Raw genomic sequence first — 20891 nt, 5'->3', positions numbered from 1 at the left:
GCTGAAGTCTTCAACCTTATGTGGCAAACTTGTCAAGAGTGAGGTTTATTTTCCTCTGTGTTCAAAGTTAGCAGTTTCACTCTTGTCAGCCTAAATAAAACCTCCTCCTGTTCTGTCTGCTCTTCTCCCCTTAAATTTTATAGTCCCGGATGAATGCTGACAATAGGAAACCAAAACCCAGGCAACTGTCTCCTCATGGAGGACCATTCCCTTGGTAAATGGTGTGATTTGGCCCATACAGGAGCCAGCTGAGCTAAGTTGGAGGCCTCCTGGCACTTCTTCATACTACTGGCTGTGCGGCTGCCTCTTGTTTTGGGGAAAAAAATATATTTCTTAAGGGGAAGGGGTTTAAGTTTTGGCTGACAGGGCCTGTCAGCACTGAAGCCCAGCAGTGCGAAAAAGCAGTGCCAAGAAGTGCAGTCATCTCCTGCAGTTCTGAATCCAGACTCCTGTAAATGCCCCTATAGTCCAGGCACTCTTGTGCTTCCCCTGGTCTGCCAGGTCTGTGGGTTTTTCCTTTCTTCCTAGATGGGCAGGGGAGCAGTTCTTACAATCAGGGTTGGCCTTATGGGTGGGCGACATGGGCAACTGTCTAGGGTGCCATGGTCAGGGAGGTGCCATTTGCACATGCACCTGTGAGCAGCCTGTGCTCACAGCAGCACTCTCCCCTCATCCCGCCCCAGCCAATCCCAGCCCGAGACAGGAGGAGTGATGCCCAGCCTAGCCTAGCCCAGCTTCCCCCTCTCTGCCCCCCACTGCCTTCAACCACTGCACAGGAAGAGCTGGGCTGGGCACAGGTGGGCAGGGTGGTGCCTACTCCACTCCATCCGCCTTGCTCCTGCGCAGCAGGAGTCGTGCTTGCTTGTGGGGAAGCAAGTCTCTCAATCCAACCCAGCAGCTTCCCTGGGGCTTTATCTCTGAAACCTGTGCTAATACTACTACATACTTAAACTCAAAGAAAGAGAGCCAAAATACAAGTTCACCCAGGGCACCATTTTCCCTAAGGCCGGCTCTGGTTACATGTCTTTAAATTCCCATCTGGGGTCTGGTTTACATGACAGAGGTGCTGCCACAATAGTTATGGTTGCACAACTATTGTGACAGAACCCTCCAATGGAGATGTGGTATAATTTAGTAAAAGGAGTTTTTCAGCCAACATAGTTACACCCCAAGTGACATTAAGCATGCTTACAGAAACCGTCTGTCAGCATAACTGGACCACAGTTTTGCTGGCATAGCAATGCCTGTAGTGTAGAGCAGGCCTAAATTTAATAGAAGTTTGGCTCATGTACAAACTGGAAAAGTGCTCAGAACTTGTCTCCTTGCATGTATGCCCAGTCCTGTATGCTTTGTTTTGTTGGATGCCACAAAAACTTGCTTTTGGGCAGTAAATTGAGCTCATTTAGCCATGGAAACCCAGCTGCTATCACAGCGATACTGCCAGCTGGAAGTACCCATTTCAGAAACTACCATTCCAGAAATGACATTTTTAATATACTGAGTCCAGAGATACAGCTTGACTTTAACAGCACGCATTATTGGCACTTCAAAAATTCTTCTCAGATTAATAAGCAGCGGAAAAGTTGATCTAGAAGTAACTGCTGGAGAGTAAATGCACTGATTGGTTTATAGTCTCTCTCCTGACCAGAACCTCTGTTTGCATATTTCATTTTAATCTTAGAGAATTTATCTCCGTTGGAGGGAAGGTGCCATATTTTTTCACATACAATGAAAACCACCTGCTGGAAATTGCAGTGGGCATTATGTGCAATAATTATATAAGGACAGTTTCTGCTGGTGGGCAAAAGTGAAAATAAAATCTGCACATGACTACAGGGAGCAGAACAGTGAGTAGGCTCACTGTAGCTGCTGCAACTCAGTTACATACTACAAGGAAAGATCTTTTTTTCCTCATTCTGACTTTCAAAAACAAGGTGAATATTATATTTTGAGGCATGTTGTATGTGAGAAAATATGGCACTATTTGTCCAGGGACTTTCGTAGTGATGAAAGTACCATTGTGGAAAGCACAGGGTCTGACTTTGAAGCTGTTGTTGAGTCAGTTGCAGATTATTGGATCAGTGGTGTGTGGGAATACTGATAAAAACGAGTGGCTCAAATCTGTTTCACCTAGCTCCCTGGCAGAGATTACAATTAAGACATGATTACGCTGTTGACTGTGCATATAAGTAATGTGCCTACAGTCTCCATTTTTGTGTGTGGTATGTAGAAACCTTGTTAGGGTGGGTACCCGCTCTGGGATCTGTGGAGTAAGTAACTCCAAGGAGACTGTAGCTCTGAAGTAAAAAAGCCCTTGCAGCTGCATCTGTTGTGTTTTCTCTATGGGTGAGATGGGTGACAGGGCCCTATGTCCCTGCTCTTTGCAAGAATGGGGTGAATAGGCTCCTGGGTGTGATGAACAGGCTGGGTGCCTGTTCTCTCCCTATGGGTAGCTGAAGTCTTGTGGCCTTTTTTCTCCATTTGTTCTCCGCAGGGGATTGGACAGGCCACGATACAGTCAGATTGTTGGTCCCAGCCTTGGGGCCACATTGGGGCAGCCTGGTGTCACTGGGGTCTGATCCCTGATCCCAATATCCTGGGTCCTGCCATGCATGTGCGGCATGGTAGGAAGCATGATTATTGGGATCAGATCCAATCACACTTTTACATGAGCATATGCCAGCCAGCCTAACAAGGTGTGAAAATAGGTATGTGACCCCCAGATATCTTATTTACAGTTAGCTGAAATCAGGCACCTTGGGGGAGACTTTACCTTTAAAAAGACATGAACATGCTGTCAGTGGAATATCTTGTCTGTTTAGTTGACAGGATAATCCAAGCTGGATGCATGATGCAAGGCTGATCTGTAGGCTGGATCAGGCTTCGTTTGCCAAGATCTGGCCCTGAGCTGCCTCCCTTTACCCTGCAGTGCCAGCTGAATAAGGGCTCTTCGTCATGGGATTGGGGGCCCCATTGTGTTGGGGCTCTGCACCACCTCCCTGGGCCCCGTGTTGCTGGACTCAGGCTCTATGCCACTTCCCTCAGCCCCATGCCACCAGGTCAGGGCCCCACACTGCCTATCTGGATCCCTTGGTGCTGGATTGGGGCCTTGCAATGCCTCTGCTAAGCCCTATGATGAAGGATCAGGCCCTACACCACCTCCAGCCAGCCCCTATGTGCCTGGATAAGGCTCGGGCCATCTCTGCGTGCTAATCAAGTGTGCTGTCTGGATTGTGGAGCTGCTCATCTGTCTGGAAATTTGGCAGCAGGAGTGTGGCAATTGCTGCCACTGTTCCCCTGCCGCCTAAGCGTCAGAACTGTGGGGAGCCCTGTGGACTAGACGGTATGGCTCTGTGGGACGAATCTGGCTTCTGGTCCAGGGGTTGAGCACTCCTTGGTTTGGAACATGAAAGGGACACCCTGCAGCATCAGTGAGTTGCTTTCAAATAACTACCAATGCCAATGCAAACAGACGCTGGCCCAGAGCAAAGAGATTCTGGGCCCAATTCTGGACTTGTGCATTGACCTCAGTGGTGCTATTCCTCATTTAGACCAACATGTGAGGAAGATCAGGCAGGCCCCAGAGCTTGTTGTTTTCTGATTCAGACCTATTTCAGAGAGAAATGCAAATGACAGACTGTGCCTCTGGGTCTAGATCTCAGCTTCTCCAAGGATCAAAGTAGTCCAGTTCAGGAAGATAGGTTTGGGCTCACCCCTAGTAACTGTGCAACCCTTAAACCAAGGAAAACGGAAGTATAAATAGTGATATATTTTAAAATAACAAGCCCTTTTTTCACCCCAATCTGGCCAGCCCTTCAGGGTATTTCAGTGAGAGGATAGCGTGTAAAACAGTTCTTTCACATCATTTGCAATCTTGTTAGTCAGCTGCTATACATATGCTATCATATGGCAGGATGAAATATTTTGCTTTAATTCCCATAGTAAAACATTAAAAAACATGGCTGTGGTTTGTTAAACAGTTGTCCCAGTTCAGTCCAGAGGTGATTGCCTTTCAGGACTAGAATCAGGGAATCAGAAATGAAAAACCCAACAAGTCAGATTTACAGGTAGGAATGTAAGTGCATCTGCGGCTGCATAGGGCTAACAAAGATGCAGATTCCAGCCCTGGGCCCCTCTCCCATAATCCCTGGGTTAGACAGAGGCATAACAAGCAGTTTTTGTATTCAGGGCAGCGGCAACAGCCAAGCCATCAGCAACAGTGGCTGCCAACCTTGCGCCCCCTCTAAGCTCCCAGGACTGGTGCCCTGCTTGCCTACTCCTAGTTACAGCACTGGTGTTAGCACAGGACAAGGAATGCTGGAGATCAGCATGCTTGCATGCTAGAGGGATTTCCATTCCATTGTACAGCTCATGGACAAGGCTGAGGAGCCTACTTTAATCTACATCAGGAGCTACTTTGGCTCCGGCACTAGTCCCGGAACTGAAGAGCAAAAAGTTGTTTTAAAATCACTTCTGTCTTCTCCAGTTCTAGTCTGGAGCAGCTATATCAGAAACAGATTAACTTTCCTCTATCAACATTATTAGTCCTGTGTTGTAGCACAGAATTTTAACTTGGATTCCCTGGCCTGCAGGTAAGTAGGTATATGCTTCATTCAAAAGTTGATTACAAAAAGCTATACTGATATGTCTTCTGCTGTTTGTTCCAGTACAGTTGTACTTTGCAATAAGGAAAAGGAGAGGAAGTGATTTATGACCCAGAGAGAGGGAAAAAGATCTGACTTGCCTTTCTAACCAGTCTGCTGTGCATTTCATCCCTGGTGGAGATTCTCATTAGCCAGTAGATGCATCATGTACCTACAGGTTAATTTCCACAGAAGGTGTTGCTGTGATATTTGATGATAAGTAAAGCCATTTCCTTCCTCAAAAGGTTTTTTTACTCCTACATAGAGTTTAATGAGATTAAATTGCATCTTCTCCAAGACTTTGTGGCAGAAGAGTGTGTGTATGGGCAGGTGGCCGTGGAGGCTTTGTGTGGACTTAATAGAGGGCTACTCAGTGAAACAGAGTTGAAATCCTCTTACAATGAAGGGAACAATCGTTGCGATACTTGACAGCTTAATAGGTGCTAGCAGAAAGCATTGGCCTAGGCAGTTACATAGAATAATAAATACAATAGGCCTTTGTAAGAATATACCTAGGGGACAAAATTATAATAACTTGGTATTACTATAGACAGAATATTCCATCTATGACCTATTGTTTAAATTAATTAGGTGACATTTTAATGTGAGTGAATGTGGGTCTGATTCTCATGTGGTCTGACTGCATTGGCCCTGACTTTAAGGTAATTTTGCTGACTTCAGTGGGCTTAATCCTGATTTGGACTAGTGTAAGCAGAATCACAATCAAGACTGCAGTGTACAATAGAGCTACAGCTGATTTACCCTGGTAGAGCTAAGATCAGAATTGGCCCTTCTGTTCCCTGTTCAGCATTTATGTTTAATGTAGTCTGGAGGCAGCAGATGGATGAAGGGATACTTATGCAGCCATGGCTTATCCTGTTGTACCATGTGTTGCGACTGAGCTGCTTACAGGTTCTAAGTTAGCCCATTTGCTTTTCCTCCAATATGGCAAGAAGTGAAAATTAATTGATGAGAAGATTCCACTAGTGTACTGAGGTTGTAGGCCGGAAAATCTTGTGCTGTTTGTTTCTTTTCCTTTGAATGTGTTTTCTCTTTATAAGATTCTTTGCTTGGATGTTAAGCATTTCATTTCATTTCATTGTTTTCCTTTCTCAAGCGGCTCCTTCAGCTTCTTGAAGGGGCTGAAGTCTGGATAATTTGGTCTTTCTCTGTTGATTTTAGTGGGGTGACTGGATTTGCACTGGCACCAAGGCTGTACCAGGGCTTTGGCATATAGAACAGGGGAGCTTTTGGCACCTGTAAGATTGTTTTTTTTGCCCTCTGACCCGAGTCTGTGGTCTCATTGGGGAGAGGAGCTGACCCATTGTAGTGAGGTGCTGGATATCATTGCACAAATTATTTGACATTTGGGGTATTGACTTAAGTCTTCTGGATCCAGAAGAACCTGCTGGCTTTTCAGTGCATTTTGGGATTGGAAGCTATTCTTATACTGAGAGCAGAAGAGTTGGAAAAAGCAGTGGTCTCACAAAGGGAAAACCATCCAGTGCCAGCTAGGTGAAACCGCCTCAGGAGGCAATGTTTCAGTAAATGTACGAGTGTACTCAGAAAGTAGATGCCTGATTCTGAGTTTACAGTTGTGTCGCTCAGGAGAAATGCCAGTGATTTCATTGGTGTTATACTGGCCTGGTCAAGTGAGATCAGCATCCAGCCCCAAGTCTTTTCTTTATTGTGTTGGTAAAAAGTCTTTTGTGCTGTCCAATTTCCAAGTAGCTGTCAGGCACTCCTGGTATGCAGAAAAGGAGGAGGAGAACAGGCTCCAGGCAGGCAGCAGTTTTCAGAGTAGCATCCCATGCCATTTCAGCTGTGTAATGTCTCTTGTTTGAGTTAAAGAATTTCTTTGTTGGTGGTGGAGGCTGGAGGAGGGATGCTAAAGAGCTCAGGATCAGTAATTGCATATGCAACACTTTCCTTGCTAGGTCATCCCCTTGGTCCTATCTTAACAGATAGGATCCTGGTTCAGATCCTGAGCTGCACTGGGGCACTGAGAGGCTACGGTACAAAGATCCCTCTGGATCTTAGGCTGTGGAGGCCTCACCTTTGGACAGGCATGCGAGGAAGTAGGTTCTGTGTAGGTAATAAACCTGGCTGAGCTCTTGCCACTGAACTGAGCCTCATGGTCAGTTTTTTGTGTAACGTTGAGGTTTCCAGAGAAATACATTGCATGCCCCAACACCAGCAGCCACAGCAAACAAAATCCCCTGCTAGCATGCCGGTACACAAAGAACACAAACACAGACTAAGAAAGAACACGGAGGAACACCAGGCTAATCTGTGCTTGGCCTGTCTTCCCATCACCCAGTATAGCTTCAAGCCATTCTTGAAGGGTCTTCCATGGCTACTTCTGCAGTTGCTCAGGACTTTTCTAACAGCAGGCAATCAGTGGGGCCCTCACTGTTCCCTTTTCCAAAGCCATGTCCCCTACCTGTGCTACAGAGAAGGCCTACAGCAGGGGTTCTCATCTTTTTTTGGACCAGGACCCATTTGTAAACATCAATGGCCAGTCCTGACCCAGTGCCCCTCACTCCCAACCTGCTGCCCCCCGGCTCCCAGCCCCCACTATGTGGAGCATGGGGTGGGTGTGGAGGGGAGGGTGGGTTGTATGTGGGGCATGGGGGACCCCCAAGCAGCCCCTTGCAGGCTGGAACTCTGTAAGGGAAAAGCCACGGTTTCCCATGTTTTTCTGCGTTAAAGGAGAATCCATTTTTAAGGTTTGTTCACGAACCTTTCATATATTCTTGTGACCAACTTTTGGTCGTGACCCATGGGTTGAAGAATACTGACCTAGAGCACCTCTTCTGCACTTCTTTCTAGTCCCTGTGTCTCCCCTGCTCAGACTGTTACGCTGCTAAGCCTGTCTGTGCCCATTGCACACAGAGCCAGTTGGCATTTTTTTGTTACAGGTCTCTCTCTCTCTCTGCTCGTAGGCAGAAAAGGTGAGTTGTACCAGCTCACAGCTCTATCTAAACCAAGTAGCTGAAGGTCCCAGATGCAGTCTTTGGCATGGCACCTGGAAGCTGGTATTCCAGGCACACATGGAATAGGGCAGCATTGGGTATCAACTGTTGGTGTGGCTAGAGAAGACACAAAACAGCGTGAGAAACCTCAGCTGCCGAATCTATAATGGCCAGAAGGAAAAAGAAACCAGTGCTCAGAGGGTTTTGTGGAATCCTTGGGAGAGGCTTAAGTACCTCAGCAACCTGTTTAAATTTGCTGATGATACCAAAATATGGGGTGAGGTGGGCACGCTAGTAGGGAGGGAAAGACTGCAGCAAGACCTGGATAGGTTGCAGGGGTGGGCTAACAAAAACAGGATGTGTTTCAATACTGACAAGTGCAGGGTGCTGCACTTGGGCAGTAGTAACCAGCAGCACACTTATAAGATGGGAAACTCTCTTCTTCAGAGCATGGAGGCAGAAAGGGATCTTGGAGTCATTATTGACTCCAAGATGAACATGGGCCGACAATGCGAGGTCATGGTCGGCAGGGCTAACCGGACCCTATCGTGCATCCACAGGTGCATCTCAGGTAGGGCCAAGGAGGTGATCCTCCCCCTCTACGCGACACTGGTCAGGCCACAGCTGGAGTACTGTGTCCAGTTCTGGGCACCCCACTTCAAGAGGGATGTGGACAACATTGAGAGGGTGCAGAGGAGGGCCACCTGCATGATCCGGGGACAGCAGGGCAGACCCTCCAATGAGAGGCTACGGGACCTGAACCTGTTCAGCCTTCACAAGAGAAGGCTGAGGGGGGGCCTTGTGACCATCTATAAACTCACTAGGGGGGACCAGAAGGGTTTGGGGGAGACCTTGTTTCCCCTAGCGCCCCCTGGGATAACAAGGAATAACGGCCACAAGTTGTTGGAGAGTAGGTTCAGATTAGACATCCGTAGGAACTACTTCACAGTTAGGGCAGCTAGGATCTGGAACCAACTTCCAAGGGAAGTGGTGCTGGCTCCTACCCTGGGGGTCTTTAAGAAGCGGCTTGATGCCTACCTGGCTGGGGGCATTTGAGCCCAGTTTCCCTCCTGCCCAGGCAGGGGGGTCGGACTTGAAGATCTACAAGGTCCCTGCTGACCCTACTTCTATGATTCTATGATACCTTGAGGCAAGGGCTGGGCATCACCAGGTTGTGGTGATTAACCTGAAATGTAGAACTCAAAACCTGATCTTGCTGTCCTTCCCAAGTCTGTGTTTGTATTAGATTTGCTGGCACATAGATGTCAGGATATTCCATGTTCTTCCTTCAAGACCCTGCCTCATGACACTTTCCCGTTGATGGCAAAGGATGGTTGGATTTAGCTGGCCCTGGAGTCAGTCAATACGATTGCTGTTCTGAAGGGAGTCACTCCAAAAAATGATCCTCAGGAAGGATCCCAGCCAGGGAGTGAGGAAGTGTGCTAGATAACTTCAGTTTTCATGTAGGATTTATTACACTGTTACCATGTCTTGCTTCTGGAGACATCTCAAGCTGCATTTGGAATAGCTGACTAGCACTTGTGTAACAAATTCTGGTTTTAACATGGTTACTTCTGCCTTATCTCTGTGCCAGTGCCTGGAGGAAATAATTTCCTACTTGATCATTAAAAACTCTTGATGTCACTGGTTGACAGAACAAGGGTGAATTTATAAACTGGAGGAGTACAAACCCCTTTATAGAAGACTAGAACTCAGTTGTCAAAGGCAAGATGTATGGATTGGTATTTCTGTAGTATCTAAAAAGGGTGTAGAAACATTGAAAGCCAAATATTAAGATCCTGAGCAACATTCAGCTTCAGAATAGAGCATGGAAAAGACTTTATCCTGTATTGAGAGTGCAGAGCTGAGGAATGTTGCACTGGTGTTAAATAAAACAGCATCCCCAAGATCAGTCTCTTTATTTTCCTGTTGCTTAATTTGTTAGCACAGTTAGAGTACTGGGGCACTGGGAGTCAGGCCTTTCCAGCATGATCCAGGGCAATTGACAATGTTCTCTGTTTTATTTTCTAATCAGTAAAATGGATATAATAACACCAAGGTTTGATCTGTCTTGCAGAGTATTGCTCACAGTTACGTTAGGCATGGATCTGAAAAGATCACGTGCCCATGTGATGTGAGCAAAACCCCTCATCTGGATGCAACTCTGCTGGTTTAAGTGATGGAACAAAGCTGGTAGAAAAAACCCTTCTAGTGCCATACGCTATGCCTTTACTAGAGGGCTCTGCTGGCAAAGCTGTGGTGGCAGCAGTTCTCTAATGTAGACCAGCCCTGCCCTGGCAGGGGTATTTTGCGGGTGAATTAATGTTTCTAAAGCTCTGTCATCCCTTTGGGTAGAAGTTGTTAGTGGTCTTATTTCACAACCTTTGCTCAGTGTTGCCTTGACATAACACGTGCAAAGATACTTAACCAACGGGCAGCCTTCTGTGGAACGATTCCCAATCAGCTTTAAAACCCACTTCTCAGGGAACTATTTTCATCATGTGGTGCTCGGGATTTACTGCAATGGCCGGTATGGCTCACTGGGCATGAGCAGAAGATCAGATCTGATGGACAAACCTTTGACCTACCGAACTCTGAGTGACCTCATCTTTGAATTTGAAGACTCCTATAAAAAGTATTTACACTCAGTCAAGAAAGTAAAAATCGGATTATATGTCCCGCATGAGCCACACAGCTTTCAACCCATTGAGTGGAAGCAGCTGGTCCTCAATGTATCAAAAATGATGCGGACAGATGTCAGGAAGGAGCTGGAGAAATATGCCAGGGATATGAGAATGAAGGTAGGTGCATGCAAATGTAGCACTTCTGTAAATGGGTTGTGGGGGGCTGTCTGATCTTGATTAGCTGATGTCAATCTGTTGATATCAACACTTTGCCTGGAGTAAAACCAGTATGAAAGGAATTATAATTGTAGGCATGTGTGGGGGTTATTGGTGTGTCTGTCCAACTTCTGTGCATGTGTGTGTATGTCTTGGTCTTGGTGTTTAACCTGCGCTGTGCCTTCAAATGCTGCTTTCTATAACTCTGTTTTTAGGGTTTCCTCTACTTCAGCTTAGAAAAGATTTGTGCTCTAGATTTTCTCGTGGCTGGCTTGCTGATCCTCTGCCCTGCCCTGCCCTGCCCTGCCCTCAGAGCACAATTGAGCAACCATGAAGCTGCTGTAATATGCACCAACTGACAGTGGTCCCCAGGTAGTCATTTGCCAGCTGTGTGTAGCCCAGGCATCATAATCTAGCCCTGCCCCTTCCTCTGCAGTGGGTAAGCAGGTGTGGGAACCAGCTGTGCCAGCTCTTTGTACCCCTGTGACTCCCCAGCAAAGAATTTAGGATTATTGCCTGTTCCCTTTGTGCTACCAGAAACACCAGCAACAGCCTCCCGGATCATTCTCAGCTGCAGAGGGAATGGACAGTGTTGTGCTGGGGTGGGTCCTGTCATGAAGGGGTTGGGGCAAATTCTTGAGTTATTGTATTCCTGCCTAATTAGGTCAAGGGAGTATTAGTTTGCAGTGGCCTCCCATGGCATGGAGAAGCCAGCCAACTGGTGTAGTGTTGCCTTTTTTCAATTAGAGACATGAGATTAAGTCTGTAGAGCAGTTGTACTTAAAGCACTCATGCTGTCTCCAAGGTATCAGGTGAATGAGTTCTGCCCTGTCGTTTATTAGACCCAGCTTTTCCACTTCACTGCATGTAGTTTTGGGTTTTCGTTGGAGTCTTGCCTTTCCCTGGTAGCAGCTGTATCAGAAACAGATTAACTTTCCTCTATCAACATTATTAGTGCATCATCCTTAGCCAGCTGAGAAGAGCCAGTGGTCTAGTCAGATTGAAGAGCATAGAAAAACACTCACAGACAAAGGTTTGCAGTTGCCAAAGGGGTGAGAATTTCAATTGGAGAATGTCATTGGAGATCCTGAGTGTGCTTCCCAGGCAGCTGTGGGTGAAGAGCTGGTTTCAGTTGTGGAGAAATGGGTTTTGATGTCTTTCCAACCATCTGTTGGCAATTAGAGTAAAGCAGGTGCACTCATGAAGTTCAGGGCTGCATCTCTTTCCTGAGAGGTATGGAGCATCACGTGTGAGTTATTTTGGAAAGCAATTCCAGGGTATTTTTTCCTCCTCTTCTCCTGTGAAGAATGAATCATTTGAATAAGAGGGCGAGTGCTTCTTACAAGTGAAATGGTGTTAAAAAATTTGCATCTGTTGTTTATATAAGTGCCACTGCTTTGGCTAGAACCATGGAAAATAGGTAGCAATTCTGCCTTATATGGAGACTTCCTAGTGCAGTTGTTACAGCTGCTGAATGCCTCTGCCATCCCTTGCTACTGTCTTGGCGATGGGAGGAGGGTCTGAGGTGTTGTAGACCCCATCATGGCTTCTGCCCTTCAGCATGTCCCTCACCCAGATTGATCATCTAAAGTTAACTCCAGTGAATTATGCATAGCCTATATATGAATCACAGACAGCAATGGAAATGGAGACCTTACCTTCCTGAGCATTTGTTTGATGACATCAATTTTTTCTGACACTCAAGTGACTTAATTAGAGCTACACCAGTTATTAATTTGGTCCATCACTGGATTGTGCAGTTATGTGGTGTCTTTATAGTTTGGCCAAAATTGATTTGGGAGTTTGCAGTGCAGGCTTGGGAAGCATCCCTGCCCTTTGGTAGAACTGCTGCAGCAAAGCTTGTATTCCTGCCTAATTAGGTCAAGGGAGTATTAGTTTGCAGTGGCCTCCCATGGCATGGAGAAGCCAGCCAACTGGTGTAGTGTTGCCTTTATTCAATTAAAATATCCCTCCCTCCCCAGGTGATAAAAGGGGAAAGTGTTATAAGACATTACACCTGATTTCATTTAAGAGATACTCAAGAATCCAACCCTGTTTGCTTTACTTCCACAAAGAGTCCCGGTGGAACAAATGCGGGTCTCACAGTGCAGTCAGTGGGACTCCTTGCCTGATAAGGCCAGCAGGATCCATTCTCTAATTGTAATTGCTTCAAAACTGCCAGTGCTGTGACAGAAATGTGTGAATAGAGGACAAAGCCATACAGGGCTGCAGGAACTGAAGTAACACAGGCCGTGTTTAGTGGAGGAGCATGAAGAATGTAAAGACTTGTGGATCTCACTCCATTCACTCACAATACCTGCATTCATCATTCAAAAAGCTCTTGCCTAAATATTGGTGTTCATTCCTAGCTTTTAGTGTTTCAGGAAGGGGTCAAGTGCCATTATCCTGATCTTGCGCTGCTTGCTGCTGCCCATTCACCGTTTCTAACGAAGTTCCTTTTACTGACCAAGAAAAGAGGGAGATAGCCTACAAGGTGCCACCCTGCCCTGCCTTTAATTGCCAAGGGAAAAAGGGGGTGGCACTTCTATCTCGAAGGACAGAAGTATTTATATGCAGCCATGCTGGAGTGATGATGTAGCCATGTTTATAAAAGCCAGGGACTAAACAGTTCTTGTCTCAGCTGGGTATGCTATTTGTAGGTGCCTGTGGGCAGTTCTGCCTGAAGCCCTCCATCCTAAGCAGCATCTCTGCTCTTTGACAGTCTTGGGTGGTTTTTTGATGTGCACAAAGGGGAGTCTAAATACACTAGGGAAATTATCTTTTGTTGACATCAGGCCTTTTCTCTTGGTTTCAAACCAGCATGGTTGAGGCCCATCTGGTTTATTTCTTCCCTTTCCCTGGCAGTGTGCTAGACGCGACATCCTATTGAATGTCTAGCGCATTTCTTGTGACAGCGGAGAGATTTGTCCCCATCAACACCCCCTGTCAAACAGGTTTTGTAGGCATTTGGGCTAGGGAGAAAGGACCCTTTGCTGACAAGCACTGTTAACAATGGATCATTTTCGCAGTCTGTCAGAGCCATAGGCAGAAAGACACATCGTCATGAACAGATTGGTCTTCATGCATGGCCAGAGAGCTGCTTTATGCTCTCAGTTTCACTGGTGTATATCTGGAGTTCCTGACTGTCTTCTCTAATGTCAATCCAGAGGAACTTGCCAGTATAACCAAGGGCAGCCCGTGTCCCAGCCTCTCTAGCTGTCAAAGAGAAGTGTACTGCGATCCTGCACTTCTGTGATGCATATTAAATTTTCCTAGTGTTCATGATTAAACATTAAGTGAACCTACTGCACTTGAGTCTGTCCCACTGTGATCACTTATTATGCTGTGGAGATGAAAAGTGTGTAATTTGCATTACTATTACAATTTAAAAAAGAGAGAGAGAGAAATTAAGAGCCAGGCACTTAGTCGATGTAAAGCAGCACAATTCTCTTTGACTTCAGTGAAGCTAGCTGATTTCTGCCAGTTGACATGCTCTTTTAGACAACTCCATAACAGGCTGGCCTTCCTGCAGTTTAAATGTAGGATAATGAATCTGATTCTCCCTACTACTTCACTGAGGTAAATCCAGTTACTCCAATGAAATTGGCTGAATTAAATTGGTGTTAAACTGAGCAAGTGAGATCACATGAAATCTTAGGTTTATGTTATATGCTAATTTCAACATACCATGTTTAATTGCATATGTCATTACTCATTAGAATGATTTCCAACCCTTGCACCAGTGCATTTTTTAATCCTTTCTAGAGAGCTAGTAACCTACACAAATAATAAAGCACAGATTGCTACTATTTTTGCATTTATGCAGTTTGCTTTGATAAGGGGATCAGGCCTGTGTTTCTTTCCTGACTTCTGACATTGAGTCAGATCTTTGCGCAGATGATAGAAAAGGCATGGTCCTGATGGCGAGAGGCTCTGATCTTATGAAGACTTAAGCGCCTACATGACTTAGCACATATGTGTGGTCTCATTGGGTGAAATCCTTAGCCTAGTGAATAAGCGGAATTGACTTCAACAAGGTCAGGATTTCAGCCGCATACTTCAGTGGAGCTGTTCACAGTATGTAGAGTCACCGGTGTATATCTTTGAAAGAAAATCTCTAAAAAAATAAAGATGTGAACTGAGTACTGAAGAAAGTTTTCAGCTTAAGGGGCACTCGGCTGGAAGTTGTGTGTGATCAAGGCAACTAAGAAATGGCCTGCAGTTGCAGAGAAAGTAACTGAAGATCTGCATTTGCCCACAGGATAGTTCCAGGATATATGCCTGGGGTGCAGGTATCCTCCCATGCTCCTCTCACAATGTGCCACGTGAGGGTTGAGGGAAGCTATGTCTAGGAGACAGGACATGTTGTTCTCCATCCCTATTCAGTCCTAGGTCTCTCTAGTGATTGCCAGTTTTGATGGTGCTCTTTGTGATGTGAATTTATCTGGAAACTGGACTGAGGCCACTAACTAATTTCATAAGAGAGCACTGAGCAGTCATCACATGATAACGGCTTTCAGTTCTTCCCAACCTAGGCAGGGTTCAAAAAACATTGAGATTAAAGGCCCTTTGTGTACTGTCTCTGCTCCCTGCTACTGTACAAGGCCTTTATTTTTAAACTCTGAATAAATGTCTTTATTTAGTATCTGTTTTCCCCCCCTTCTGTTAGATTCTGAAACCCGCAAGTGCCCATTCTCCAATAAAAGACAGATCACGGGGTAAGTCATTGTCCCCTCGCCGAAGGCAGATCAGCCCTCAGAGACGGGCATGCAGAAGAGACAAATCGTGAGTATTGCTACTTTGCTCCTTCTTGTGTTCTTGTTGAGCTGGTGTCAGATTTACTGACATGGTAAAAAACATAGCAAATGTAAACTAATATATAAGTGTGGGTGTGCAGAGAGGAGCAGAAGAATTATTGCAGTGCTCCATAACATGTACTGACATGGAAATTGCTGTGGAGCTTCTGGTTACCTGAGGCTCTAGCCATCAGTGCTAAGATTGCAGCATTGTTGTGCATGCTGCTTACTTGCTACAGTTGAAATGAAATGGAAGGAGAAACAGAAGTGGGTCCGTAATTGGATGGACTAGTTAGTGAAGGCAACTACACTGAAGAACTCAGGGATGTGAATATCTTCAGGAATTTCTTCAAGTCAAAGATGCTAAAACTACTGGGAATTTATATCCCAAGCAAAGAGATATAGGAAGGGGTTCCAGACCTGACTGGATGGATAATTCTCCTCAGTAAGCATATTTGGGACGAGCAGAGAACTCACAAGGAATGGGGAAGAAGGACTGATCAGAAAAGAAAACAATGTCTTAAAGAAGAGTAGGTTAGGAAGAACTGCCAAAAGTTAAACTTAGACTTTGCAAAGGATATTATAAAAACAAGCTTTAAAATGTTCTCCAGCTCCATAAGTAAAGGGAAAACAAGGAAAGAAGTGGGAAAGCTCTGCAGTACAGGTGGAATAGTGATGAAAGATAATGGCCCAAAATCTAAGTGAATGCTGTGCCTCTGCTTTCATAGATTTCACAGATTTTAGGGTGGGAAGAGACCTATTAGATCATCGAGTCCGACCCCCTGCCCTGGGCAGGAAAGAGCGCTGGGGTCAGATGACCCCAGCCAGGTGTTTGTCCAATCTCCTCTTAAATACCTCCAAGGAAGGGGATAGCACCACCTCCCTTGGAAGTGTATTCCACATTTTGGCAACACTTTCATTGTGGAGGATAATGTTGACCATGGAGGCAATGGAAATTAGGGTTTGGAAACGGAAATGGGTATTTTCCATGTGTCTTGACTTTGCTGGTTGCTGCATGGCACTTACAGGGAACTCCCCCCAGCAACAGTGTTACATGTATCAGGGGTGTTTTTTAAGCCTTCTTCTGAGGCATTGGGTGTTGGCTGTGGTCAAGACAGGGGATTTTGACTGGGTTGTGCCAGTGCTTCTGCTGGGATTTAAACCCAGAGGTTCCTGCTCAGGGTCAGGCCAATAGCTATATTTAGGGTAAAAATATATTTTTTCTCCATGGTCAGATTCCTGTGGACCGTGGTGGTTTTGTGGATTGCTGTGGACTGTGATGGTTTCTCTGTAGTGGGGAGCATGGTCCTCTACCTGGGATCTCTTGAGTGTGTATGAACAGCAGCAGGATGCTGGCTGCCATGGTCCCCTTGTTTTACCTATGGCAGGTTAGGGTATGTCTTGTATTGTGTCAGGGTTGACTGTAGTTTTACTAAGAGAGTAGACAATGGATTTGTATAGGATGGTTTGGATAGGGATAATTTGGGGGTTGGGCTAGATGATCTCCTCCTGCCCTACTTGTCTATGATTCTATGAAATGACCAGAACCAAGGTGGAACCGAACCTTAAAGAGCTTAAGGCAGGTGGGAGATTAATTTCCATGCCAGAATTTTGAAAGAAAGGACTACTACATCAAGGAGGGTAACTAGGGAGTTCAGGGAAACTAAAACCCCATCAAATGAGAAGAGACTCTAAGAGCTTAGACTCTAAGAGTCTAAGAGGGGATATGGCTGCTCTCTATTGATACATGGGGTGGGGTTAGACATCAGAGGGGAAGCACTACTATTTAAGCGAAAGGACAGTGATGGCACACAAAAAATAGCTGTAAATTGGCCACGAACAAATTAGGCTGGAAATTAGAAGATGGTTCCTTAGTATAAGAGGACTGAGGTTGTGAAGTGGCCCTGCAGTGGAACATTAGGGGCAAAGCAGAAAACAAAGCTTAAGGGGAAGGGACAGAGACTGCAACACGGCTACCTACAATAGAGGAGGGACTGGATGTGGTGAGTCAGCGGGTCCCTTTCATTCAAGTTTCAGTGTTACCCAGGCTCTCAATAACTGTGCTGCTGAAGAGTTGAAGTTGGTAAGTTCAGCCTAGAATTACAGCTTGTGGAATTGCTGTGGGGGTTTGAAGTGGGAGCTGCACCCATTTAGTTTTAAATGTTGATATAACCCAATTTCTGAGAAGAGTGGGAGTGAAGGAGCCAGTTTGGACTGGTGGTGTAATTGCCTGTAACACAAAAAAAAAATGCATTCAGCTCGGAGAACTTGTTTACCAACAGCAACCAGCTGAGCAGCAGATCGGGTCAGGGAAAAGGATTGGAGTGGCTCTCAGAGTGGGTGAGGGGCTAATATGTGACACCAAAAAAGTTGGCTCCCACTGCTCTCCTGGAAAAAATCAAAACTATGTGCCCCGTAAGCCGAATACTACTAGCAGGTATTGGAGATTCACCTGTAGTTTGTGGGTTCAAGGCCTGGTGCCTGTGGAGGGGAAGGGGGGTCTGTATTCTAGCCGTGTTCGTTGCAGTGCGATTCTGAACAGCTCTGCTGTTCGGCACTGTGACAAGTGTGAAGTACCTATATGGCCACAGATGAGTCACACATTTATGACAACCACTTTTTAAATAGGTTTCCAGAGGGATTCATGGTCTCAAATATTTTTTTAGCAGCTAATAAAAAAAATTAGACTGACTTTCTAAATACACATTGGTGCATGTAGCAGCTGATGATTTAACAGCAGGTTTATACCTTACACATGAATACTTATCCTAGCTGCATCATTACATATAGGCCCATCTGCAGCAGCTCTTCATTTAGCACCTAGATAATTATAGTAGTTAAGGGCCCTGCTATTCTGGGCTCTTTTCCTTTCCATGTCCTCCTTGTGGGATATTTTCATCCTTGGGTTACCAGCATTGCTTCTGCAGTTGTTAGAAGGGCACTAGTGCTTATTCTGAGAGAAGTGTGAGCCTCTGTGGGTTTACAAAGATATGTCAGCTGAACACGTTCCTGACAGCCAACTGCTGAGCAAGCGGCAGCTGTACAGCAACCTATCCCCCCCCCCGATTATTGCTTTATTTAAAATAAAAAGACAAGCCAAATAAAAGGAGTCTGTCTTTTATCACTGGAGGCTTCTAGAGACTCCAGGGACTGCATTGCCTTGCCTGCAGTATTTCCATGCTCAGTACACACTGTTCATTTGTGGTGCTGTGTTTGCTTCCTCTCGGATGAGATTGAATATAGTTATAATAAAGCAAAGCCTGAGACTGTAGAATGATGGTTTGTAATCAGTGTCACAAAGTGACCCATGGGGAGCTCCAAGTTTATTTTCCACGTGCTGCCACTTGCCTCAAGGAACAGACTGAGGTTGTCTTGGGATAGTTCCCTAGTCCAGCATGCTTCATTTCCACTTCCCTTGTACTGGACCCTGCGCGCACACACTGAAGAAATCTCTGCCAGCCCCCAGCGGGTCACCCCTTTTCTGGATTGAGAAGAAATTATAATCCCCCTCCTCTCCATGGAGAGAGTCAGCCTGAAAAACAACCTGCCCAGAAGTCACTCCTAGGTACACCCCCAGTCACCCCTTCCCCAACCCTTTGAACTCCATAACTGCTTTGGCTAAGATCAAATCTGGCAATTTTTGGCACCAGGGGGTGTGTCAGGGCTGGCTCTGGCCCTCCTGGTGCCAGCCTGGTATTGCAGTATCTCCAGGCCCTGTGCCAGTTCCCTCTCGGAAAGGCAACTGCCTGATTTTTTTGTTGTTGTTTTTTTAAGGGATGCACGCGTGCACACGCACACACGCACACACACGCACACACACGCACACACACGCACACACACACACAATGTATTTTATAGTTATGCTCAGTGTTGGCTGCATTTAATCAGCTTCATAGTTGGTTTCCATTGCTGAACACATGCTGCTTTTGGCAGCAGCTTAACGATAGACAGTGTATTTAGTGAGATTTTCTTGTATATGATTATAAGACAAGAGGCTTTTTTCCCCATGCTAAATTGAGGGGGGGGACACCTTATCTTATATTTGAGTAAATATGGTATTTGTAACAAAAGAATTGCTCTAGTATTTTTCTGTAGTCAAACAAGTGAAAACTGGGAGCTGGCATAGAGTCCTGCTTCAGGTTGGGTACCTGTGGGTACCACACACGCACACACACGCACACACACGCACACACACACACAATGTATTTTATAGTTATGCTCAGTGTTGGCTGCATTTAATCAGCTTCATAGTTGGTTTCCATTGCTGAACACATGCTGCTTTTGGCAGCAGCTTAACGATAGACAGTGTATTTAGTGAGATTTTCTTGTATATGATTATAAGACAAGAGGCTTTTTTCCCCATGCTAAATTGAGGGGGGGGACACCTTATCTTATATTTGAGTAAATATGGTATTTGTAACAAAAGAATTGCTCTAGTATTTTTCTGTAGTCAAACAAGTGAAAACTGGGAGCTGGCATAGAGTCCTGCTTCAGGTTGGGTACCTGTGGGTACCCATGAGTGACCCACAAAGCAGGTGGAGTTTAGGCGGAAATATAAACTACTTCACATTTTGCAGTTTGGGTACAGGTCAGAAATTTTTTTTCAGGTTAGACTTGGGTGGGGTAAACCTTACCACCAGCCACTGACAGTAAAACTGCTTTACTGGAAGAAGCAGCATGAATGAGATCAAATAAAGAAGGAAGAATGGCTGCGAAGGAGATCAAGCAAAAGATAGCTGAGGGTGTGTCACATGTTTCTGAAGGGTACCTGTGGGCTGCAGATTCCTGAAGGGCACCCAGAGTGTCACACCCCGATCCATCTTTTTGTTTAGTCTCCTTTGCAGCTACTTTGAACACACGTAATGTACTGCTTCTTCTGGTAAAGCACTTTTTTTTTTTAAACATCTGTCAGCAGCTGCCCAACACATGTCCAGAAAAAGCAGTGCATTAGTTGGACCCAGCTCACCGGTCTATATAGATCAGGCACTTTAGTGAGGCTTTTTTGGTACTTTTGTCTAATAGCTAATTAAATCAGCTTTAGATAAAAGCGCTAAACAGTTCCACTGAAGCACCTGATCTATACAGACTCTGCAGATCCAGGTTCATAGAATCATAGAAGTAGGGTTGGAAGGGACCTTGTAGATCTTCAAGTCCAACCCCCTGCCTGGGCAGGAGGGAAACTGGGCTCATATGACCCCAGTCAGGTAGGCATCAAGCCTCTTCTTAAAGACCCCCAGGGTAGGAGCCAGCACTACTTCCCTTGGAAGTAGGTTCCAGATCCTAGCCGCCCTGACTGTGAAGTAGTTCCTACGGATGTCTAATCTAAACCCACTCTCCAACAACTTGTGGCCGTTATTCCTTGTTATCCCAGGGGGCGCTAGGGGAAACAAGGTCTCCCCCAAACCCTTCTGGTCCCCCCCTAGTGAGTTTATAGATGGTCACAAGGTCCCCCCTCAGCCTTCTCTTGTGAAGGCTGAACAGGTTCAGGTCCCGTAGCCTCTCATTGGAGGGTCTGCCCTGCTGTCCCCGAATCATGCGGGTGGCCCTCCTCTGCACCCTCTCAATGTTGTCCACATCCCTCTTGAAGTGGGGTGCCCAGAACTGGACACAGTACTCCAGCTGTGGCCTGACTAGTGT

At 45.8% G+C, this 20891-nt stretch overlaps 1 protein-coding gene across 1 annotated transcript in view; it reads left to right on the top strand.

The window, feature by feature from the left end:
* VASH2 (vasohibin 2) overlaps positions 1-20891 on the top strand; it is a 76976-nt gene that overhangs the window by 43265 nt on the left and 12820 nt on the right. The window contains exons 6-7 of the mRNA XM_006028781.3: positions 10038-10419; positions 15128-15243. Of these exons, the coding sequence (XP_006028843.1) occupies positions 10038-10419; positions 15128-15243 (498 nt within the window). The remainder of the gene's footprint in view (positions 1-10037; positions 10420-15127; positions 15244-20891) is intronic.

The sequence above is a fragment of the Alligator sinensis genome, unplaced genomic scaffold (assembly GCF_000455745.1).
Source record: "Alligator sinensis unplaced genomic scaffold, ASM45574v1 scaffold1277_1, whole genome shotgun sequence".
Classification (NCBI taxonomy): Eukaryota; Metazoa; Chordata; order Crocodylia; family Alligatoridae; genus Alligator; species Alligator sinensis.
This window is presented reverse-complemented; position numbering and strand designations above follow the sequence as displayed.